The 26,326-nt window shown below is 36.0% G+C and overlaps 1 protein-coding gene across 1 annotated transcript in view; it reads right to left on the reverse strand.

The window, feature by feature from the left end:
* The window catches only part of CCDC73 (coiled-coil domain containing 73), a 141,883-nt gene that overhangs the window by 111,664 nt on the left and 3,893 nt on the right, over window positions 1–26,326 (reverse strand). Inside the window, exon 2 of the mRNA XM_042904669.1 lies at window positions 14,815–14,967. Within this exon, the coding sequence (XP_042760603.1) occupies window positions 14,815–14,967 (153 nt within the window). The remainder of the gene's footprint in view (window positions 1–14,814; window positions 14,968–26,326) is intronic.

The raw sequence follows: 26,326 nt of genomic DNA on the forward strand, positions 1-26,326 counted from the left end.
GCCAAAAAGAACACAAATAACTCAACTAAAAAATGGGCAGAGGACCTGAATAGTCATTTTTCCAAAGAAGACATGCAAATGATCAACAGATACATGAAAAGCTGCTCAACATCACTAATCATCAGAGAAACACAATCCAAAACCACAATGAGACATCACCCTACACTCGTCAGAATGCCTAGGATCAAAAAGACAAGAAATAACAAGTACTGGTGAGGATGTGGAGAAAAAGGAACCCTTGTGCACTGTTGGTGGGAATGCAAATTGGTGCAGCCACTATGGTAAACAGTATGGAGATTCCTCAAAAAATTAAAAATAGAAATACCATAAGATCTAGTAATTCTATTACTGGGTACTTACCCAAAGGAAAAAAAAAAACACTAATTCAAAAAGACAGATGCACCACTATATTTACAATAGCCAAGATATAGAAGCAACCCAAGTGTCCACTAATAGGAAGATAAAGAAGATGTAAAAAAAAAAAATTAAAAAATAAATAAAGAAAGCAGCAACTTATTACTCAACACATCTCCAGAGGTAAGGGAAACAAAAGCAAAAGTGAACTATTGGGACCTCATCAGAATAAAAAGTTCTGCACAGCGAAGGAAACAATCAGCAAAACTAAAAGGCAACCAAGAGAATGGGAAAAGGTATTTGCAAATGACATGTCAGATAAAGGGTTAGTATCCAAAATCTATAAAGGACTTACCAAACTCAACACCCAAAAAACAAATCATCCAATGAAGAAATGGGCAAAAGACATGAACAGCCACTTCTCCAAAGAAGACATCCAGATGGCCAACCAACACATGAAAAAATGCACAACATCACTCTTCATCAGGGAAACACAAATCAAAACCACAATGAGATACCACCTCACGTGGTCAGAATGGCTAACATTAACAACTCAGGCAACAACAGATGTTGTCCAGTATGCAGAGAAAGAGAAACACTTTTGCACTTTTGCAAACTGGTACAGCCACTCTGGAAAACAGTATGGAGGTTCCTCAAAAAATTAAAAATAGAACTACCTTACAACCCAGCAATTGCACTAGTAGGTATTTATCCAAGGGTACAGGTATGCTGTTTCAAAGGGGCACATGCACCATGTGTTTACAGCAGCACTATCAACAATAGTCAAAGTATGGAAAGAGCCCAAATGTCCATCGATGGATGAACGGATGAATGGATGAATGGATAAAGAAGATGTGGTGTGTGTGTGTGTGTGTGTGTGTGTGTGTGTGTGTGTGTGTGTATAATGGAGTATTACTCGGCAACCAAAAAGAATGAAATCTTGCCATTTGCAACTACGTAGATGGAACTAGAGGGTATTATACTAAGCAAAATTAGTCAGAGAAAGACAGATATATGACTTCACTCATATGAGGACTTTAAGACACAAAACAGATGAACATAAGGGAAGGGAAGCAAAAATAATATAAAAACATGGAGGGGGACAAAACATAAGAGACTCTTAAATATGGAGAACAGAGGGTTACTGGAGGGGTTGTGGGAGGGTGGATGGGTTAAATGGGTAAAGGGAATTAAGGAATCTACTCCTGAAATCTTTGTTGCATTATATGCTTAGATGTAAATTTAAAAAATAAATAAATAAAAATGAAAAAATAAAGATTTGATATGAATATACAATAGACTACTACTCAGCCATAAAAAAAAGAATGAGATCATTTGGGACCGCGTGAATGGGTTTGAGGGTATTATGCTAAGTGAAGTAATTCAGATACCAAAAGACAAGTACCATAGAATTTCAGTTATATGTGGAATCTAAAAAACAAAACAAATGAACAAAGAAATAAACAAATAGACTCTTAAATACAGAGAACAAACTGGTGTTTTCCACAGGGGAAATGGGTGGAGGGATAGATGAAATAGATAAAGGGAATTAAGATGTATTAAACTTCCAGGTATAAAATAAGTCATGAAGATGAAAAGTATAGCATGAGGAAGATAGTCAACAATATTGTAATAACATAGTATGATGACAGATGGGGACAACACTTGATTGTGGTGAGCAATGAGTAACATACAAGACTGTTGAATCAGTATATTGTATACCTGAAACCAATATAACATTGTATGTTAATTATACTTCAATTTAAAAAAAAGTAAAAAAAAAAAAAAACAGTAGGGGCACCTGGGTGGCTCAATTGGTTGAGCGTTCAGCTCAGGTCATGATCTCACAGTTCCTGAGTTCAAGCCCTGCATGGAGAAGGCTGCTGTCAGCACAAAGCCTGCTTTGGATCCTCTGCCCCCCTCTCTCTCTGCCCCTCCTTTTCTCTCTCTCTCTCTCTCTAAAAAATAAATAAAACCTTGGGGAAAAAAAAAACAGTTAACTTACCAAATCATTTGGGGAAGATATTGTGTGACTATACAACTATTCTGTTTCACCTATAAGTTTCATCCACTAATTTTAGCCTTCATCAGTGGATCCTGCCTGCAGCAATTATTACTGTAATGTTCTTTTTCTTATTTTTTTATGGTTTACTTACTTTTGAGAGAGAGAGAGAGAGAAAGAGAGGGAGGGGCAGAAAGAGAGGGGGACAGAGGATCCAAAGGTGGCTTTGTGCTAACAGCAGTGATCTCCATGTGGGGCTTGAATTCAGGAACTGTGAGCTGAAGTCGGATGCCTAACCGACTAAGCCACCCAGGTGCCGCTATTACTGTAATGTTCTAAGGGCAATTTTCTATCTCTCTCCTTTCTCCTACGTTAATTGTAATCTCCCATAAAGAAGATTTATTGTCTCCCCCATTTATTTCAATCATTTATTTCTATTCGTAGGAAATAATGGATATTTAGTTTATTCTTTGGGTTATAATCCAATACTATTCTTATTTATTTCATTGCCCAAATTGTTCCAGCTTTGTCCATGGGGAGCTCTTTCAGGCTGGCCTCTGTATCCTTCTGACATGTTATTTCATACTTTGCAGCACTACAAGATGCCCAACCCTAGAATAACCATTTCTCCAAGAAGTCCTGGTTGCTTTTATTAATGATATTTAGAACCAAGATCTGGGCACTATATATAGTTGCTGATACTGAGTTGTCACTATTTTTAGGCCTTTCCAGCAGAATATACTAACCCATGTACCTTTTTGGTTTTATCCTTATAGTATCTAGTCAAAATACAGTTTCTCAAAGTTACTTAAGTCAACTTCTTTTCTCACCCATTTCTTTCCCTGAAGTGATGTCATATGTTAGTGAAACAGTTACATATATTTTCACAGTCTGCATTCCATCTTGGAATTCTTCTGAATCCTGACTGAATTTTTGCATACTGTATAGTATTTATGCATACTGTATAGTATCACTGTTTGCGGTGTTAGTTTTACAGGTTTTGACAGATGTGTGGAGTAATGTTTCCACCACCACTTTACCATACAGAATGGTCTATCACTTCTCTTCTCTTATGCATTCCATTTATAGTCAATCCCTATCAACACCTGGTAACCACTGATTTGTTTTCATCCCTATAGTTTTGTCTCTTCCAGAATGTCATATAAATGCACTGGATAATACAACAGCTTCTTGAATCTGGCTTCTTCCACTTAGAAAAAAATCATTTAGGGACGCCTGGGTGGCGCAGTCGGTTAAGCGTCCGACTTCAGCCAGGTCACGATCTCGCGGTCCGTGAGTTCGAGCCCCGCATCAGGCTCTGGGCTGATGGCTCGGAGCCTGGAGCCTGTTTCCGATTCTGTGTCTCCCTCTCTCTCTGCCCCTCCCCCGTTCATGCTCTGTCTCTCTCTGTCCCAAAAATAAATAAAAAACGTTGAAAAAAAAATTTAAAAAAAAAAAAGAAAAAAATCATTTAAAATGTAATTCACTTAAGATTCACACTTTCATTTTGAAGATATTTTGGAAGAATAGAATTCTATGTTGTTAGGTATTCTTTTAGCACTTTAAATTCTCATTTGTCTTTTGGGCAGAATGATTTTTATTGAGAAGTCCACTACCAATTGTATTACTGTGCCTTTGAAACTAATGGATATTTTACCACTTTGGGCTGCCTTTAAGATTTTCCATTTGGTTTTTCAGTAGTCCTATGATACATCTGGGAGTGATTTCCTTTGTATTCATCACACTTGGGTTTTACAGAGTTTTCTAAATCTGCAGGTGGCATTTTACTATTATCTACTATCATCCAGTTCTCTAATCTTCTCTTCTGCTGTGTCTAAGGAGCTGTTAAATCTATGGGGTTCTTAATTTGGAGTATTGTATATTTTACTTACAGAATTTCCATTTGATTATTTTTTTTTAAGATTTCAAGCCTCAGATAAAATTCTCCATCTCTTACCTTTTTTTCTCAATTCTAATTTCTTCAATGTATTAATTATAATATAAATTTCCTTTTCTATTTAAAATGCCCATTTTCTATTTAAATTCTAATATCCAAATCACATATTGTTTTTTATTGTCTGGTTTTTATATTGGTGTTAAAAGATAACATACTATCTCATGGCATGCCAAATACTTTATATAATGATAAAAAATTTTATTTTTTTATTTATTTAAAAAATTTTTAATGTTTTATTTATTCTTGAGAGAGAGAGAGAGAGAGAGCATGAGCGAGGGAGGGGCACAGTGAGAGAGGGACACAGAATCCGAAGCAGACTCCAGGCTCTGAGCTGTCAGCACAGAGCCCGACATGGGGCTCGAACTCACAAACTATGAAATCATGACTTGAACCGAAGTCAGACGCTCAACTGACTGAGCTACCCAGGCGCCCTGATAAAAAAAAAAATTTTAATGTTTATTTATTTTTGAGAGAGAGGGAGAGTGTGTGAGTGGAGGAGAAGTAGACAGAGAGGGAGACACAGAACCTGAAGCAGGCTCCAGGCTCTGAGCTATCAGCAGAGAGCCCGACGCGGGATTTGAACTCACATACCATGAGATCATGACCCGAGCTGAAGTTGGGTTAACCAACTGAGCCACCCAGGCACCCCTATGATGTTATATCTTTTACTGTAAAACAGCCTCAAATTACACAATGGGTACAAGAACACTATAAAGAACTTTTACTCTTCTGAAATAACCATAGTTAATGGTTAAATATATATCCTTCCAGAACTGCTTTCTGTGACTATACATTTACTTTTATTTTTAAAAAAACAACTTGCATTTTTCACTTAATGATATACAAGCAGCCCTCAAAATTCCAATACACACAAATTTCAGTTGCCTTATTTGGTCAAACACCACCAGTTCCCCAGCAACATGGTTCAAATTTCAGTTGAACAAGACTGTGAGTAATTGCACAAACTTCACTGCTAACTCTTCAATCCACAAACTGCTTCTAAATAACAGATCATGATCCGTGATCAATCATGTCACTTATCTCACAGTCTGTCAATGACTAGTCATGTGTGTCTGTTAGTCAGTCTATGCCAAGACAGTAAAGCATGTAAGGTGTTTTCCTTTCTTGTCTCCTAGTGATAAATCCACATAACATTTTATAAAAACAGATAATCCAAAAAGGGAATTAGCCAAAAAAACGGAAGTGCAGAAAAAGAAAAGATAACATTGGAAGTAAAATTCAAATAAAATATAAATGGAGTTACAGAATAGCTACATTGTCAGTCCATCAATGGGATATATTAATAAACTTACAATTATAATATAGTTACATATCTAATAAAGGAATGTGATTCATATTACCCTGTAAGTTTTATTATAATTTGAGCAAAAATATAATATGGTAAGTTTTAGATTTTTAAAACATACTGTAAAATTCACACTTAATACTTTCAATAGAAGAGAATACTCTGAAAGAGAAACATGAAGTAGAAGTGGGGAAAATACACATAAGTTAATTCTGACTGCAGTGATATCTTATATATTAATTATTAACCTTTGGTTATGTAAGACTACTTTGGTTTCACAGAGTTTATTCTTAATACTTTTCATTTGGGTTGTGAATGTTCATTTCTCGCTAATTTTTCAAAATAAAATTAGATTTGTCAACCCAGTAATATTCTCCAAAAAAAGCAGTTTAAAACATTTTTAAAAATTAACATTTTATTTATCTTTTATTTCTCCATGGAAAGGTGAAATTTTATGGTACTATATATGTACCTTTAGAAAATCTCTATGGTCAATTGGCCAGTTTGCAATACTATTTTCGTGCTCCTTTCATTTTGGTAGACACAAAATTCAATACGATCATATACCTCTCTATTTTAACTTTGACTTCAGTCTTATTGAGAAAGACTATCTGATAGATACCTGAGCTGAATTCCATTTTTGTGCTTTTATATTTTACTGAATGATTATCTGTAATTATTTCATGTGAAAAAATATTCAAATTTAAATGTAGAATATGTGTCAACCGTTTGTGGAATTTTTCTTAAGTTTAAATATGTTCCTCTGGAAAGCTTTTTTTAATAAAATTATTTCATACATCATTGCATATCCATTCAAATATATATATTATACATTCTAAATACTGGAATAAAAATCAGATTGCTATAAGAGGAGGGGGAGGACAAGGAGGAATTGAAGGAGGAGAAGGAGGAGAAGGAGGAGAAGGAGGAGAAGGAGGAGAAGGAGGAGGAGGAGGAGGAGGAGGAGGAGGAGGAGGAAGAGGAGGAGGAGGAGGAAGAGGAGGAGGAGGAGGAAGAGGAGGAGGAGGAGGAAGAGGAGGAAGAGGAGGAAGAGGAGGAGGAGGAGGAGGAAGAGGAGGAGGAGGAGGAAGAGGAGGAGGAGGAGGAAGAGGAGGAGGAGGAGGAAGAGGAGGAGGAGGAGGAAGAGGAGGAGGAGGAGGAAGAGGAGGAGGAGGAGGAAGAGGAGGAAGAGGAGGAAGAGGAGGAAGAGGAGGAAGAGGAGGAGGAGGAAGAAGAGGAGGGGGAGGAGGAGGAAGAGGAGGGGGAGGAGGAGGAAGAGGAGGGGGAGGAGGAGGAAGAGGAGGGGGAGGAGGAGGAAGAGGAGGGGGAGGAGGAGGAAGAGGAGGAGAAGGAGAATAGCTAACCATAATAATGTTAACACTACTGCCATTTGAGAGACCCTAGAAACGAAGCCAGAGGAACAAAGATAGACATATCAACATAAATGAAAATTGACTGTGGAAGGGAACTGAGTGTGATAAAAAGGATGAAGATGTCCCAGAATTAGTAATGCCAGCAAAAATAGCACATTGAAGGAGTTCTCAAAGATATGTGACAATGTTATAAATGCAAAAGGTAAAAGATGGGAAGCTGATCCAAACCTGAACAGGAGTATTATAATTTGCAAAGGCAGAGAAATAATGCTAACTCCATATTGTGAGTGACACAGCAATAAGGTAAGCACTGTCCAAGTTATCATGATCAGTTTTTCACAAAGAAATAAAACACTTTAATCCTCAATGTATCTAATGTTTTAAATTATAGTATACTAAATATTTTTTTCATTTTTCTTTATTTATAATAGAAGAGAGTATATAATGTTTCCAAAAATATTTTTAAGTCACAGAACAATCACAAATTTTAATTTTTTTTTTAAGAAAAAATTTTTGCTTGCAGAGTCATTTTTATGGTCCTACACTACCATGTACCATCTACATCTCCCATGTTAGTGCATATGTACCTCCCTTACTCTTTTTAAGAGCTACATAATATTCTACATATCTGATTCAGTCACTAATTCTGCATATCAAACCCTAAAACCTAGTGATTTAAAATAACAATTTATTGGGGTGCCTGGGTGGCTCAGTCAGTTAAGCATCTGACTCTTGGTTCTGGCTCAGGTCATCATCTTGCAGTTTGTGAGTTCAAGCCCTACATCGGGCTCCGTGCTCATGGTACAGAGCCTGCTTGGGATTCTTTCTCCCTCCCTTTCTGCCCCTCCCCTGCTCACTCATTCTCTCTCTCAATTGCAAAATTAATACATCAACTTAAAAAAATTTTTTAAATAACAATTTATTAAGCCTCACAATTCTATACATTGACTGAGCTCAGACAGTTCTTCCGCTTCATGTAATATGGATCAGGTTACTCATGCAGAGGCATTCACCTGGTAGCTTGGCTGGGGCTGCAATGATCATAATGTTGTCCCACTCCAGTGTCTCTCCTCATGTACCTTCCATCATTAAATAATCTGTTCTGAGTTTACGGCATGGCAACTGACTTCCAAAAGGGTATCTTCCAAGAGAACAAGCTCTAATGTACTCATCGAGTCTCTGGTTTGTTTCATGCTTATGAATGTATCGTTTGCCAAAGCAAGTCACATGACCAGGACTAAGATAATATGGGAGTAATCTACTCAAGGGTATGAATACCAAGAAGTATCACTTATTGAAAGTCACTAATGTAATAGTATCACTTATTTACCCTCTGTTAGTAGACATTTATACTGTTTATAATTTTTCCCATTAAAACACTATAGGATATTATCATTGTAAAAATCTTTACCCAATTAAGCCCACACAAGATATTATCCTAGATAAAAGTATAAATTCTTCATACTTAACAATCAGGAAATTCTACATTTTAAATTTAGAGAGAAGTTAATTTCTATTTATCATATGTACTAATTCACATCAGTAAAGAAAGGATAGAATAATACTCCTAAAAAATCTTGCCAACACTGGGGATTGTTCATCTTTTTTATGTGTTTTCACTAATTTGCATTTATTTTATTAACAGTAAAGTGAAGCATATTTTTGTATATTTTATGATTATTTATGTTTTCACTTTTTATTTTTCTATTGTGGTATTTTTGATTTGTATGTTTGTAAGTAAGATATTGATCCTTTCTTCAATTTTGCATGATGCTAATATCTTGTCTCAACCACTGGTTTTTAAACTTTGTTTATGGCAGATTTTATCCCATAGAAGCTAATAATTTGTATGTCATCATATCTAGCCATTTTTTCTTTCAGGTAAGCTAATCTCTATTCCTTAGACTACAAAATTTATGTCTTATATTTTCTAGCATATATATACTTTTCTTGGCATTTTACTTTTTCTCCTAAAAGTTATTTTTGCATGTGAAGTATTATGAATTATCCAAATGTCATTTATTGACTGACTATCCTTCTTTTCTCCCACTTGATTTATTCTTTAACTGATTTACTTATTCCTACAACAGCATCACATTTTTAATTATTATAGTAGAGCATGTTTTAAATATCTAATAAAGCAAGTAGCACTTCATTCTTATCTTTTGAAAAGGTTCTTGTCTATACTCATACTTTTTTATTTTTCCAGTTACATTGAGATATAACTGACATATAATGATGTATCAGCTTAAGGTGTACAAGGCAATGATCTACATATATAATCATACATTTTTCTTATGTATATAACTTTAGAATCATCCTGTCAAATTCTGAAAAACATCCCACTGGGTTTTGATTGACATTACTTTAAATTTTTAGATGCTATCTTTATCTGTTCAATCTGCTAAAACAAAATACCACAGACTGGGTGCTTATAAAAAACAGAAATTTATTTCTCACAGTACTGGAACCTAGAAGTCTGAGATCCGGGTGCCCACATGATCAGGTTCTGTTTCTGATGAGAGGTGCTCCCCTGTTCATAACCTCACATTGTATAAGGGGCTAGGGAACTCTGTTAGGGCACTAGCCCCATTTATGAAGGCTCTATCCCTCCTGACTTAATCACCTCACAAAGACCCTACCTCCTAATACCCTCATACTGGACATTAGGTTTCAACATTTGAATTTTTTTTTTTCAACATTTTTTATTTATTTTTGGGACAGAGAGAGACAGAGCATGAACGGGGGAGGGGCAGAGAGAGAGGGAGACACAGAATCGGAAACAGGCTCCAGGCTCCGAGCCATCAGCCCAGAGCCTGACGCGGGGCTCGAACTCACGGACCGCGAGATCGTGACCTGGCTGAAGTCGGACGCTTAACCGACTGCGCCACCCAGGCGCCCCATTAGGTTTCAACATTTGAATTTTGGAGGACACAAATATTCAGACCATAGCAGATTCTTTTTTTTTTAATGTTTGTTTATTTTTGAGAGTCGGGGTAGGGGCAGAGAGAGATGGAGACACAGAATCTGAAGCAGGCTCTAGGCTCTGAGCTATCAGCACAGAGCCTGACATAGAGCTCAAGCCCACAAGCCATGAGACCATGACCTAAGCAGACGTCAGACGTTCAACCAACTGAACACCCAGGCTCCCATAGCAGATTCTTTGAAGGAACCACAGAAATGAAAAATATAGTTATTGAAATTTAAAACTCTAAGTAATTAGCTAGCAAGTAAAAACATCTGAAGAGATAATTAGGAAACAACAAAATGAATTACACAGAATGCAATAGAGAGGCAAATAGATAAAAAATATAAAAGAGTTAAGAATCATAAAAGATAAAATGATGTGGTCCAGTATGCTATCTAATGGGAGTTCCAGAAGAAGACAACAGAAGATAGGGGAGAGTCAGTACTCAAAAAGATCATGGGTGAAAATTTTCCTAAGATTCAGGAACCAAAATGAGTCTCACAAAATGTAAATAAATTCTCACCTAGACTCATTAAAACTGGAGCCAAATAAAGGGGAAAAGAAGCTCTAATGAGCAAATAGAAAGAAACAGAGGGGCAATTAAATGAACATCAACTTTCTCAACTACAACAAAAGAATTCAATAATCTCTTTAAAATACTGACAGAACATAAATGGCAATCCACAAATCCATGGCAAAATAAAGACATTTGAGGGAGAAAGGAAAGAGAAAAGAAAGCCTTGAGTTTACTATTAACAGACCTGTCAGTATTAAAACTAATTAGAAAAATGTAGATTAGCTGGGCCAGTTTCTGGAATACACAGAAGACAGCATCAACATTTTTACCAGGATAAAGCTTCAGAGACAGCTAAAACCTAAAATTATTCTTTCTTTACAGCTATTTGCAATATCAAATTGAAGATAATTTATGATTGCATATTTTCTCTCTACTATTTGGGATGATACAAACCCTATTTCTATTGATTTGCTGATTATCCTGAAAACTTTAATATGCCTACATAACTAAAAGTCTACAGCTGGTCAATGTCTTATTTCCTAAACAATACAAGGACCTAACAATCAATTCCATCCAAGCGCATTAATAATTGTAGTTCAGTATTTTAGTTCTCCCTTTTTTAGCTTTACAAATTAAATACAATTATTACCTTTAGTTGCATATTTTTTGCTTTCTTTTTAAAATGCTAAACAAAAATATTTCTTCAGACTACCATGGGGAAATATTAAAATTTTTCAATAAAGACTGAAGAGAGCAGAGAGGGCATGTGAGGTAATCAACATCCCATAAATAGTTCCCAAATAAGATCTCTTGCTTAGTATGTCATACATGCCTCCCAACATTTTGTACAAAAATATTCCCATAGCTTTATTCATAATAGCCAACAACTAGTAACCACCTAAGTAACCATCAACAGATGGACCAACTGTATTACATTTATACAACGGAATAGTATTCTGCTATAAAAAGGAAAATCTACTGATATGTACAACACAAATTCATCTTTAAAATATACTGTGAATAAAAATAAAATAAATAAAATATTATACTGCATAAAATAAGCCTTATACATAAGAACATACATTATAATGATTCCTTTTACATGAATTTCTGGAACAGAGATAAACTAATCCATGGTGGAAAAAACTGGAACAACAGTTGACTCTGAATGGATAAGGATGAGGAATAAGTGACAAAGGACATGAAGCAACTTTCTGGGGGAGTTAGTAATGTTCTATATCTTGACAAAGAATCAGATGACATTTGTTAAAACTCATGAAATGGTGCAGTTAAGCACTATACACTTCATTGCACAGTTGACCTTTGAACATGAAGGTTAGGGGAACCAACCCCCAGCACAGTTGAAAATCTACATATAACTTTCCACTACCCCAAAACGACTACTGATAGTCTACTACTGACCAAAAGCCTTACCAATAACATAAACACTTTATTAACACATATTTTGTTTGTTACATGTATTATATACTGTATTCTTCCAATAGTTAGCTAGAGAAAAAAATGTTAAGAAATTTATAAGACAAATATGTTTACAGCATTGTACTGTATTTATTGAAAAAGAAACTGCATATAAGTGTACTTGTGCAGTTCAAATCCATGTTCAAGGGTCAACTGTATATACACCTTATATTAAAAGAAAAATACATAAATGCTGAACTTCAGTTAATGATATACATACTAAAGTATACTCATTTCAAACGTACATGGAAATGCATCAAAAAAATAAGACCAATGATAGAAGAATATATATGAGACCAAGAGTAGAATCTGGGCAGTGAGTGTATTAGATTCCCATTACTGCTGTAACAAACTACAGCATATTTTTTGGCTTAAAACAGCGCATATTTATTCTATTACAGTTTGGGAAATCAGAAGTCTGATATGTTCTTAACTAAAATCAAGATGTTGTCTGGACTGCAGAGCTTCTGAAGTCTCCACAGAAAAATTCCTTGCCTCTTCCATCTTCCACCTGCATTCCTTGACTCATGGCTTCCTTCTGCCATCTTCCAAAGTAGCGGCATAACACCTTCAAATCTCTTTCTGACCATGCCCCTACTTCTGTCATCACATCTTTTTCTCTGATATTGATTATCCTGCTTCTTATTCTAAACCTTTGTGAAGACACTGGGTCCACCTGAATAATCTAGCGCAATCCCTCCATCTCAAAATTCATAATTTTATCACATCTGCAAAATCCCTTTTGCCATGTAAGGTCACATATTCAAAGGTTCTCAGGATTAGGATGTGGACATCAGTGGGATACCATTATTCTACCTAGCATGGTGGGTATATGGGTGTTTACTATGCAATTCTTTCACCATTTATGTATTTTTGAAATTTTCCTAATAAAATATGAGGGAAAAGTTAAAATCCAGCAATAGGGATAAAGTGTTGCCACCATACTAAATCAACATGTATCTTCTTCCAATAAAAAGGAGGAATTTTTCCCCTTCTTACAAATAAAGTTCTTTCAATAAAGAATGTTATTAAAAGTCGTATTTACTGGGGTGCCTAGGTGGCTCAGTTGGTTGAGCATCAACTTTGGCTCAGGTCATGATCTTAACGGTTCCTGAGTTAGAGCCCCACATCAGGCTCCATGCTGTCATGGTTCCTGAGTTTGAGTCCCGCATCAGGCTCACTGCTATCAGCATGGAGCCTGCTTTGGATCCTCTGTCCCCATCTCTGACCCTCCCCCCCACCCTCTCTCTCAAAAATAAATAAAACATTTTTTTAAAGTAGTATCTAGTTCTGCATTTAGCTATTAAAAACACCATTTCTATTGCTACCCTGAAATTTTCAAAAGATTTTTAAGGGAAGTTTATTTTTTTTAAAAATGGAAATAGAAACAGACCAAATATAATGCTTAGAACATAGTAAAACATGAATATGAGGTTTTAAATTGTTACCCAGAGTTGCTTTAACTTAGAAAAGATACCACTTTAAGCTATTTTTACAAAAATCACTTTTTAATGCTTATCCAACACACCCTTTTTAAGCAGGATTTCTTCTTTATTAAATAGGCTTTTGTTATACAGATAATAAATAGCTTTTATATAGGATGATCATGGTAATTAAATTTTCTTAATATAACAAATTTCAATATTTTTAAATCCTAGAACAAAGTTCACATAATAAAAATGTTGTTTCAGATCTTTTCTCACAGCTCATTTTCAAGAAATCACCAAATTCTATTGATTCTCCTTCCTATCTCTCCTGTTCTATCTTCACAGTTATATATAAATCCTAATGACCTCATCCCTAGATTATAATAATTTTATAATTTATTTTCTTCTCTCCAAAATTGTACCAACTCCAATCTATCTTACAGAGAGTTAACAACATATGCTTCAAATTTAGACACAAAGAGTCTCAGAAATGTAATGCTTTTAAGGAGTTTTGAACAATACATATCTGCTGAAACCAAACATCTTTTACAATTTTATGCAGATATGCATGTGTCCCTTGGAAACAGCACTCCTGTACCCTTTGGGTAAATACCTACTAGTGCAATTGCTGGATCCTAGAGTAGTTCTATTTTTAGTTTTTTGAGGAACCTCCATACTGTTCTCCAGAGTGACTTCACAAGTTTCCATTCCCACCAGCAGTGCAAGAGGGTTCCCCTTTCTCCACATCCTTGCCAGCACCTGTTGTTTCTTGTGTTGTTAATTTTAGCCATTCTGGCAGGTGTGCAGCGGTAGCTCATCATGGTTTTGATTTGTATTTCCCTAATGAGGACTAATGTTGAACATCTTTTCATGTGTCTGGTAGACATCTGATGTCTTCTTTGGAAAAGTATTTATTCATGTCTTCTGCCCATTTCTTGACAGGGTTGTTTGTTTTTCAGGTGTTAAGTTTGGTAAGATCTTTATAAATTTTGGATACTAACCCTTTATCAGATATGTCTTTTGCCAATATCTTCATGAGCTGTATTGTGAGATCTTGGGGTGCCTGGGTGGCTCAGTTGGTTAAGGGTCCAACTCTTGATTTTGGCTCAAGTCATGATCTCACAGTTCATTAGTTTGAACCCCACACTGGGCTCTGCACTGCGAGTGCAGAGCCTGCTTGGGATTCTATCTCCCTCCCTTTGTCCCTCCCATGATTGTGTGTGTGCTCACTCTTTCTCTCTCAAAATAAATAAGTAAACTTTAAAAAAAGAACCGTAAGATCATGACCTAAGAAGAAATCAAGAGTTAGATGCTTAACCAACTGAGCCACCCAGGAGCCTCAATCCTACTTCTGAAACCAATAGTGTACTGTATATTAACTAAAATATAAATAATAAAAAAAATTTTAAAGCATTATAAAAATGAGCTTACCCTTCTCATACGTAATTCTTCTAATGCTTCCAGCAAACTTGTTTTGAAATCTAGTAGCTGAATAGAAAACATGGTCTCTGAAGAACTTTGAAGAGCAAAGGTAGAGGATGATGAATCAGTCTTAAAATGATTCTCCATATTAACATTTACTTCCTGTAATATAAAAAGGTTTTAACTGAAAAAAATCATTTATCTAGGTTTTTCAAGTAAAAGTACATTTACCATAAAGATATAACCACCTGTATCCCATAATACTTCAGGTTTAGCACTGAATAACAGTTTTGTCATCAATACTATTCTAATCTTGACACCACTTGTGTTTTGTGATGCATCCATAGTTTCTGTGGCTGAGGCTTTTTGTTACCTTAGTACCTGCACAAACTAAATTTTCTTCCCCTAAACACCACATCTTAAAAGCTGGATTCCTAAATTGCAGGCAAGGTGTGACCCTTCAGTAACTGCTTCATAACAAGGCTGCCAGACCATGTGCTTCCTAACTTTGCCTTGATATATCGCATTTTGTAAGGATGCTATGAATACTAATAGTATTTCAATCTTTAAACCCTACAGAGTTGAAAGAGAAAGAATGACGTAACTGCCTTTTACTAAAAGCCAAGACTTAAATATCTTTCTCAGTATGAGTCAGGCTACAAGAAACTTCTCTTTTCAACTTTTCATAATAATAAATATCAATTCACAGGTAGTTGGAAAGAAATGTACAGGGTGTCCATACACCACTCAGCCTCTTCCAATGTTAAGATCTTGCATATTAATAGTACACTATAAAAACTGTATATCTGACTTTGGTACAATACACAGAACTTATAAAATTCTTCCACCTATACATTCACTCATTTGTGTGTGGGTGTGTGTATAATTCTGCGCAAGTTTATGTATAGCTTCATGTAGCTACCACTACAATCAAAATATAGTACTGTACCATCAACAGTAGCTCCCTCATGCAGCTTGTTTCCATACCCACTACACTACTCTGTTCCCTATTTCTATAATTGTTTATTTCAACAGCATTATACACAAAATGGAATCCTACATCACGTAACCTATTAAGATTGAATTTTTTTCAGGGGTGCCTCACTGGCTCAGTCAGTAGGGTATGTGACTCGGTCTCAGGGTTGTGAGTTCAAGCCCTACGTTGGGTGTAAAGATTACTTTGAAAAATCAATGAATCAATCAATCTCATCTAATTTAAAAAAAAAAGACTAGATTTTGTTCACTCATGATAATTACCTTGAGGTTCATCCAAGCTGTTGTATCAACAGTTCACTCCTTATATTGCTGAGTAATATTCCATAGTATGGACATACTATGGTTTAACCATGCACTCACTGAAAGACATCTGAGTCATTTTCACTTTGGGCTTTTATGAATAAAGCTACCATGAACATTCATATACAAGTTTCTACATAAGTTTTCATTTCTTAGAGATAAATGTCCAAGAGAACAATTGCTGGGCTGAATGAATACAGTCCACTTTTAGTTGTGAAAGAAACTACCAAACTATTTTCCAGAATGGTAATACCGTTTTACAGTCTCACTGGCAATGTATCAGTGATCCAGCTTCTCCAAATCCCCACCAGTGTTTGGTGTCATCACTATTTTTTTTATCCTAGCCATTCTGATAGGTATTATATTAGTAAGCATTATCTAAAGAAACAGAGCCAGTAGGATGTATATGTACAGAGAGAGAGAAAAAAAAAATTCATTTTAAGGAACTGGCTCATGTGAGTGGGAGTCCAGCAAACCTGAAATCCTCTGGGCAGGACAGTAGGCTGAAGACCCAAATAAGAGATGATATTTCAACTTGACCAAAGGCAGTCTCAAAGCAGACTTCCTTTAGGAACATGAGTTTTTCCTCTTAAGAACTTCTACTATTTGGATAGGAACACCCACATTATGGAGGATAATCTGCTTTACTGAAAGTCTACTGATTTAAATGCTGATCTCATCTAAAAATTACCTTCACAACAATGTCTAAACAGGTGTTTGACCAAATACATTTGATCAATATATTTTTTTGTATTTTTTTAAAATTAACTTACCCTAGGGCACCTGGGTGGCTCAGTTGGATAAGTGTCAGACTCTTGATTTCAGCTCAGGTGATGCTCTCATGGTTCATGAGTTCAAGCCTTGTGTCAGGCTCTAAGCTGACAGTGAAAAATCTGCTTGGGATTCCCTCTCTCTCTCTCTCTCTCTCTCTCTCTCTCTCTGTCTGCCCCTCCCCTACTCTCTCTCTCAAAATAAACATTTAAAAATAATAAAATAAAATAAAATAAAATAAAATAAAATAAAATAAAACTGGCTTACCCTTCATAGCTTAGCCAACTTGACACATAAAATTAACCATCACAGGTGTGCATGCAAGAAACTTTCTAAAAGGGAAATTTCCATTCCTGAAAACGATGGGCTACATTAGTTGGATAAACCCTCCAGCTAAAAACAATTACAATTTTAATAAAATATTTTTAAACCTTCCTAAAAGTATCAAAGACCTAGCAAAATAGTAAAAAATTATAAAGCCAAATTCTAAATTCTAAAAAGACCATGAGCCAAGAACTAAGCTGAACAGAGAAAGCCATGTTCATCCTGTGGGTATCTGCCAAATTGAGTAAAATTAAATAACAACACTGATGACCTCTGGTGTGAGAGACAGGGAGTGCAAACCTAGGGTCTGACAAAGTATGAAGTCTAATAAGAGACCTATTATAGTAAACAGAATTCAGAAGAGTTAAACTCACTTAAGGTTGAAGCAAAAATAACCACCTTCTATAGGATAGCTGCCCAGGTGCCAAGTAGATAAAGCATAAAAGAGAAGAAAGGGAGGCGGAGATATGAAGAAAGTAAAAACTGTCTCATCCCAGAAAGATGCCATTAACTTAATTTCAGATAAGTCTGTTAACAAAGGTGGTTTCATAGGACTGTGAAAGAAACCTCAACTTATGAATAGGATCTCAAATGTTTTCAAACTGGTAGTGCCCATAAGAATCTAGCAGAAGCAAATAAAAATTCTTTCTAGAGAAATGTAACTTTATTGTAGGTACTCAAGAAATCTTTAAAAATTATTTTTCAAGGACAATGAGCAGCACATAAAGATAATCAGGCATAGGACACAACACTGCATTATGAGAACAGGCAGAAAAACATTGATAATAGAAACACACACACACACATACTGCAGATTTTTCCATTATCACACAAAATAACTTTAAAACAGCTATGGTTACTATGTTTAAAGAAATAAAGTCAAGGTTGAAACTATTTGCGAAGAAGAGCAGATTTTTAAAATATCCCAGTATAATCTCTAGATAGAAAAAGTATATAATCGACAACTGATAACTCAATATGTTTGGCAAAGACCGTACATAGCTGAAGAGAGATTTAGTGTACTATAAAAAAGATTAAATACAATATCAAGGATGCAGCAAGAAAATATAAAAATGGAAACTACAGAAAAAAAGGTTAAAAAAGAATATAAAGTTAGAGGGTGTAACAGTTCCAGAAAGAAGAAGAGAGAAATAAAGAGACATAAACTATATTCTGAAGAAATAACAGCTGAGAATTTTCCAGAACTAAAGTAAACACCAAGTTTCAGATCAAGAAGCTCAGTGAATCCAAAAATACTTCATTTGATTTAATCCTGACTGAAAAGAAAACAGCATATGGGATGCACTGAGAAACTGAAGAGAAAGGAGTCACCAACATCTTTGGTTCATGCGAGTCTCCATCCTTTAATACTGTTTTATTCTTTTTTATGCTTGCTTTCTAGTTCACTCCCAATCTTTACAGATCACCCCTAATGCTTTTGATATGCATCCTTAAATCTATAGTTATCCTTTTAACACACATAGTGTTATGTGTGTATTTAATTCACATAAATTCTATTATGCTATACAGGAAAAAAAAAGAATTGTAGTGAATCCAAAATGTATTTTAAAAACCCATATCTACAGATATCACAGTCAAGTGACAGAAAAAAATATGAAAAAAAGAAAATATATGAAAAAAATCTTAAAAGATTATAACTAAATCTCAAAGGACTTAAGGCATATAGATATTACCAAAACAAGGAAGCAAAGAAAATATGAGAATGAAAAATTACAGGCCAATATAGTTCACAAAGTAAATCCTAATAATACATACACAAAATACACAAAATACACAAAATAATAGCATACTGAAAGTGACAACAGATAAAAATAATATATCATAACCATGTTGGGTTTCTCGCAGAAATCTAAAGTGTAACATTAAAAATCAATCATTATAATTCTCTACATTAAGATGGTAAAAGAAAAACAATTACATGATAATAAAGAAAAAGCATGTGAAAATACACAACTGCTCAAAATATTAAAAAAGAAAACTCTCAGGGAGTTCCTGGCTGGCTCAGTCAGTAGAGCACGTGGCTCTTGATTTCAGGGTCATGAGTTCCAGCCCCATACTGGGTGTGCAGAGACTGCTTAAAGAAATAAACTTAAAAAAATAAAAAGCTCTCAGAAAACAATAAGCAAAAGAGAGCTTCCTTAATTTGGTCAGCAGAATCTATAAAAAAAATGTTCAGCAACAGTGAAAAGTTGAAAGCATTCACCCTGAGATCAGGAATAAGGCAATTTTCAACATTTTATTAAAGGTAACACAATAAGAAAAAGAAATAAAAAGTACATAGACCAAAAAGCAAGAAATAAAACTATAATTAATTAATGAAATAATTGAGAATACAGGATATCTTTTTAAAACTACAGATTAAGGGGTGCCTGGGTGGCTCAGTCAATTAAGCACCCAACTCTGGGTTTCAGCTTGGGTCATGATCTCATAGTTCATGAGTTCGAGCCCCACATTGGACTCTGTGCTGGCAGTGTGGGGTCTACTTGGGATCCTCAATCTCTCTCTTTCTCTCTCTCTCTCTCCCTCTCCCTCTCTCTCTACCCCTCCCCTGCTCACATCTCTCTCAAAATAAATAAATAAACTTAAAAAATAAATAAAACTACGGATTAAGTATTAGAATTAATAAGAGGATTTAACAAACCAGAAAGAAACAGAAACAATATACAATAAGTCAACTATATTCATATACACTAAGAAAAAAGCTTGGAAATAAAATTTAAAATAACATTTGTGGGGCACCTGGGTGGCTCAGTCAACTGAGCATCTGGCTTTTGATTTCAGCTCAGGTCATGGTCTCATGGTTCATGAGATCGAGCTCCGCATCAAGCTGTGTGCTGCCAACACAGAGCCTGCTTGGGATTCTCTCTCTCCCTCTCCCCCTTCCCCTACTCACGCATGTACTTGCTCACTCTCTTTCTCAAATAAACATTTTTTTTCAAAATCAAATCAATCAATAAAAAACATTTGCAACACTATAGCATTTATAACACTAGAGCAATCAAGACAGTGTGAAGATAATGCAGGAGAAGGAAACAGACCTATGAAATGCAACAGGAACATATATACAGGGGTCTGGGTTCCTGTTGCATTTCACAGGTTGCATTTCAATTACATAATACTGAATGGTGAAAAGCTGAAAGTTTTTCCATTAAGATTAGGAACAAGACAAGGTTGCCAACTCTCACCTTTTATTCAACATAGTATTGGAAGTCCTACCCAGAACAATTAGGCAAGAAAAAGAAATAACAGGTATCCAGATAGGAAAGGAAGAAGTAAAACTGTCACTATTTGCAGATGACACATATATATAAAACCCTAAAGACACGACCAAAACATCATTAGAACTAATAATTCAGTAAATTTGTAGGATATAAAATCAACGTACAAAAATCCGTTGCATTTCTATATGCTATAACCATCTACTAGAAAGAGAAATTAGGGGGCACCTGGGTGGCTCAGTCAGTTAAGCGTCCGACTTCGACTCAGGTCATGATCTCACAGTTCATGAGTTTGAGCCGGGTGTCAAGCTCTATTCTAACAGCTCAGAGCCTTGAGCCTGTTTCAGATTCTGTGTCTCCCTCTCTCTCTGCCCCTCCCGGCTCGCTCTCTCTCTCAAAAATAAATAAGCAAAAAATAAATAAATAAATAAAAAGAGAGAGAGAGAGAAAGAGAAATTTTAAAAATCTCATTTACATTTCATCAAAAAGAATAAAACACTTAGGAATAAATTTAACCAAGGAGGCAAACCTGTACACTGTGTATCTGTACACTGAAAACTATATGACACTGATGAAAGTAACTGAAGAACACACAAATAAAAGCAAAGATATTCCATGTTCATGGATTGAAAGAATTATTATTAAAATTTCCATACTACCCAAAACGATCTACAGATTTAACACAACCCCTATCAAAACTTCAGTAGCATTTTTCACAGATAGAACAAACAACCCTAAAATCTGTGGAACCACAGAGACCCCAAATAGCCAGAGAAATCCAGAAAAAGAAGAACAAAGCTAGAGGTATCACACTTCTTGATTTCAAACTATACCACAAAGTTATAATAACTGGGGTGCCTGGGTGGCTCAGTTGGTTAAGTGTACAACTCTTGATTTTGGGTCAGGTCATGATCTCACAGTTCATGGGACTGAGCCCCAAATCAGGCTCTGAGCTGACAGCGCAGAGCTTGCTTGGTATTCTGTTGCTCTCTCCCTCTCTGCTCATACTCACTCTGTGTCAAATGAACATTTTTTTAAAAGCTATAATAAAACAGTATGGTATTGGCATAAAAACAGACATACAGCTCTCTAAAGTTGAGTCAGTTTCTTAGTTTGCCTCCCTCTTTTTTTTTTTTAAACAGACATATAGGTCAATGGAACAGAATAGAGAATCCACTCAGATACGGTCAATCAATTTATGACAAAGGAACCAAGAAAATACAATAACAACAGTCTCTTTATTAAATGGTGCTGGAAAACCTGGACAGCCACATGCAAAAGAATGAACCTGGACCACTATACCACCATACACAAAAATTAAAATAGATTAAAGACTTGAACATAAGATCTGAAATGATAAAACTCCTTGAAGAAAACAGGTGGTAAGTTCCTTGATGTGAGTCTTGGCAATAATGATTTTTGGATTTGACACCAAAAGCAAATAAAAACAAATGGGAATGTATCAAACTAAAAAGCTTCTGCACAGCAAAGGAAACCGTCAACAAAATGAAAAGGCAATTTATCAAATGGGAGAAAAGATTTGCAAGTAATATCTGATAAGGGATTACTATCTAAAATATATTTAAGGGGCGCCTGGGTGGCTCAGTCGGTGAAGCGTCCGACTTCGGCTCAGGTCACGATCTCGCGGTATGTGAGTTCGAGCCCCGCATCGGGCTCTGTGCTGACTGCTCAGAGCCTGGAGCCCGTTTCAGATTCTGTGTCTCCCTCTCTCTCTGACCCTCCCCCGTTCATGCTCTGTCTCTCTCTGTCTCAAAAATAAATAAATGTTAAAAAAAAAAAATTTTTTTAATATATTTAAAAACTCATACAACTCACTAGAAAAAAAAACAATATAATTTAAAAAAATTTTTTCAGCACAAAGCCTGACGCAGGGCTCGAACTCATGAACTGTGAGATCATGACCTGAGCTGAAGTCAGACGCTTAGCGACTGAGCCACTCAGGCACCCCAGAAACAATCCAATTTTTAAAAAATGGGCAAAGGATCTGAATAGACATTATTCCAAAGAAGACACACACATGGCCAACAAGTACATGAAAAGATGCTCAATATCACCAATCATCAGAGAAATGGGTATCAAAACCAAAATGAGATTATCACCCCACATTTGTTAGAATAGCTAAAATCAAAAAAACAAGAAATAACAAGCGTTGATGAGGATGTGAAGAAAAGGGAACTTTTGGGCACTATCAGTAGGAATGTAAACTGGTGCAGCCACTATGGAAAACAGTATGGAGGGACCTCAAAAACTAAAAATAGAACTATGAAATGATCCAACAATTTCACTTGAGTATTTATCCAAAGAAAATGAAAACACTAACTCAAAAAGATGTATGCATCCCATGTTCACTGCAGCAGTATATACAACAGCCAAGACATGAAAACATTGTAAGTATCCATCAACAGATGAATGGATAAAGAAAACAGTATGTTTTTCAGCCATAAAACAAAGAAGGAAATCTTGTCATTTGCAATATCATGGATGGACCTTGAGGATGTTAGGTTAAGCTGAAATAAATTAGACATAGAAAGACAAATACCATATGATCTCACTTATATGTGGAATCTAACCAACAACAAACAACAAAAAACAGAGATACAAAGAACAGATTAGTGGCTGCCAGATATGGGGGTGGGGGTAGGTGAAATGGGTGAAGGAGGACAAAAGGTATAAACTTCCAGTTATAAAATAAATACATCACAGAGATGTAATATACAGCATGGTGACTATAGTTAATAATACTGTATTATCTATTTGAAAGTTGCTAAGACTTGGGAATGCAAGCTGGTGCAGCCACTCTGGAAAACAGTATGGAGGTTCCTCAAAAAACTAAAAATAGAACTACCCTATGACCCAGCAATTGCACTACTAGGCATTTATCCAAGGGATACAGGTGTGCTGTTTCGAAGGGACACATGCACTCCCATGTTTATAGCAGCACTATCAACAATAGCCAAAGTATGGAAAGAGCCCAAACATCCATCGATGGATGAATGGATAAAGAAAATGTGGTATATATATACAACGGAGTATTACTCGGCAATCAAAACGAATGAAATCTTGCCATTTGCAACTATGTGGATGGAACTAGAGGAGATTATGCTAAGTAAAATTAGTCAGTCAGAGAAAGACAAATATCATATGACTTCATTCATATGAGGACTTTAAGATACAAAACAGATGAACATAAGGGAAGGAAAGCAAAAATAATACAAAAACCGGGAGGGGGACAAAAATATAAGACTCTTAAATATGGAGAACAAACAGAGGGTTACTGGAGGGGTTGTGGGAGGGGGGATGGGCTAAATGGGTAAGGGGCATTAAGGAATGTACTGAAATCATTGCTTCACTATATACTAACTAATTCGGACGTAAACTTTAAAAAATAAAAAATAAAGTAAAAAAAACCAAGATTTTCTTCTGAATATTTTTTATTAGAGAATTACGATAATATAAATGATTGATTTCACTGTTGATTAATGGGTACACTGCTAAGGAATATAAACATTGCTGATTAACTTACCCATAAATAATATATAGTGCAATATATTAAATTACCCACAAAAATAAGGAAATAATAAATCTTAGCATTTAACATTATAAAAATATAACTCAATATTAATTTCAAGATATGTTAATAAGATGGACTTGGTAGTGAAAAAAAAGGAAATTCCAGCTTTTCCAGAATAGCTGAGCTCAGCCCCATGCAAACCCACCAACTGGATAAACGTGTATCAAAGAGCCTATATGAAACAAGTAGATAAACACCCCTAGTCAATCCACATAATTATGAGGAATAATCAATTATTGTTGTTTTAAGTCACCAAGTTTGGGTTGGTTTGTTATTCGGCAATAGGTAAGGTAACTAACAGAAATCAATATTGGAAATGGAACGATGCCAAACAGTGATTTGATAGTTCTGCATGTTATGCTACATTCACCACAAGTGTACTTACCATCTGTCACCATACAATGCTATTACAATACCACTGACTCTATTTCCAATACCATGGCTTTCATCCCCATGACTTACTCATTCCATAACTGGAAGCCTGTAGCTCTCATTCCCCTTTACTCATTCTGCCCATTCCTCCATGTTCCTCTCCTCTAGCAATATTAGTTTGTTCCTTGCAATATCTTTGCTTCTGCTTTTTTTGTTTTGTTCATTCTTGTTTGTTCTAATGGTACTGGTAGAAGCACTGCCAGCTTAGACTAAAAAGGACTGAGATAATTCAAAATGAAGAGGATTCTAGGCCACCAAAGTTCTACTTGTAGGAAACAAGACTGAAGCAACTACTCAGTTGCAGATCATTCCTTATTTCGTTTGCTTGTTTACATTTATTTACTTATTTAATTTTTTTTAATGTTTATTTTTGAGAGAGAGAGAGAGAGACAGAGCATGAGCAGGGGAGGGGCAGAGAGGCAGAGAGAAAGAGAATCTGAAGCAAGCTCTGTGCTGTCAGTGCAGAGCCAGATGCGGGGCTCAAACTCACAAACCGAGATCACGACCCAAGCTGAAATCAAGAGTCAGATGTTCAACCAACTCCGCCACCCAGGCGCCCCATCAGAGACCATTTCTTAAGGAAAATAAAGAACCTTTATAAGAGCTGAGCTAAGAATCCAGAGGTAGAGCCAAGAAGAAAACAATGGACTAGCAGAACACCTGGAGGGAGCAGAATGGCGAATGCTCTACTGTCTCCATGAAGAACAACTCTACTGCCTTCCTTTACACTACACACAATACTTCACTTCTAGTCATCAAATGCATGGAGAGTGAGGGAGAACCCACACCAAGCTTTTCTGTGACACCAGCTGGGTGACCTACATTTCAACTTAATTCTGACACTATCTACCTGGAGATAATATCGGATCAGATCCCAGAGGTTAAGGGTTCAGTTCTACAAGACTTGCCCCCATCATGACTTCAAATGCCAAATGCAAGTCCAGATTGCCACCTGTACCTCTAAATGACTGGCTACAAATTGGAGGTTTCCATGACCCCCTCCTCAGGTTTGATTAATTTGCTAGAGCAGCTCACAGAACCCAGAAAAACGACTTACTTACTAGATTACCAGTTTATTACAAAGGATATTAAAAGTTACAAATGAACAGCCAGATGAAGAGATACATAAGGAGAAACCTAGAAGAGTTCTAAGCACAGGAACTTCTGTTCTTATAGAGACTGGAGTGCACCATCCTCTTGGCACAGACATGCATTCTTGTTCACCAACCCAGAAGTTCTCCAAACCCCTGCAGTTCAGGGATTTTTTTTTTTTTTTTGAGTCTTCATTACATAGACATACTGATTACATCATTGGCCATTAGTAACCAAGTCAAGCTCCAGTCCCTCTCCTTTCCTAGAGGTCTGATAAGAGGGGGAACCTGAAAGTTCCAACTGTCTAATATCATGGTTGGCTCCCCTGGCAACCAGCCCCCATTCTTAGGAGCTTTCCAAAATTCACTTCATTAACATAAACTCAGTTGTGGTTGGAAGGGCTTGTTATGAATAACAAGACATTTCTTTTGCCTTTATGGCTCTAGAGCTATTTTCAGAAACAGAAGACAAAAGACCAAATACCAACAAAAGATGTTCCCATTGTTCTTATTGCTTAGAAAATTCCAAAGGTTTTAGGAGTTCTGTGCCAAAAATGAGATGAATATCAAGTTTTTTAAAAAAAAAATTTTTTTTAACATTTATCTATTTTTGAGAGACAGAGAGAGAGTGCAAGCGGGGGAGGGGCAGAGAGAGAGACACAGAATCTGAAGCAGGCTCCAGGCTCTAAGCTGTCAGCACAGAGCCTGATGCAGGGCTTGAACCCATAAACCGCAAGATCATGACCTGAGCCAAAGTTGAATGCTCAACCAGCTGA

This window comes from Panthera leo, chromosome D1 (assembly GCF_018350215.1).
Source record: "Panthera leo isolate Ple1 chromosome D1, P.leo_Ple1_pat1.1, whole genome shotgun sequence".
Classification (NCBI taxonomy): Eukaryota; Metazoa; Chordata; class Mammalia; order Carnivora; family Felidae; genus Panthera; species Panthera leo.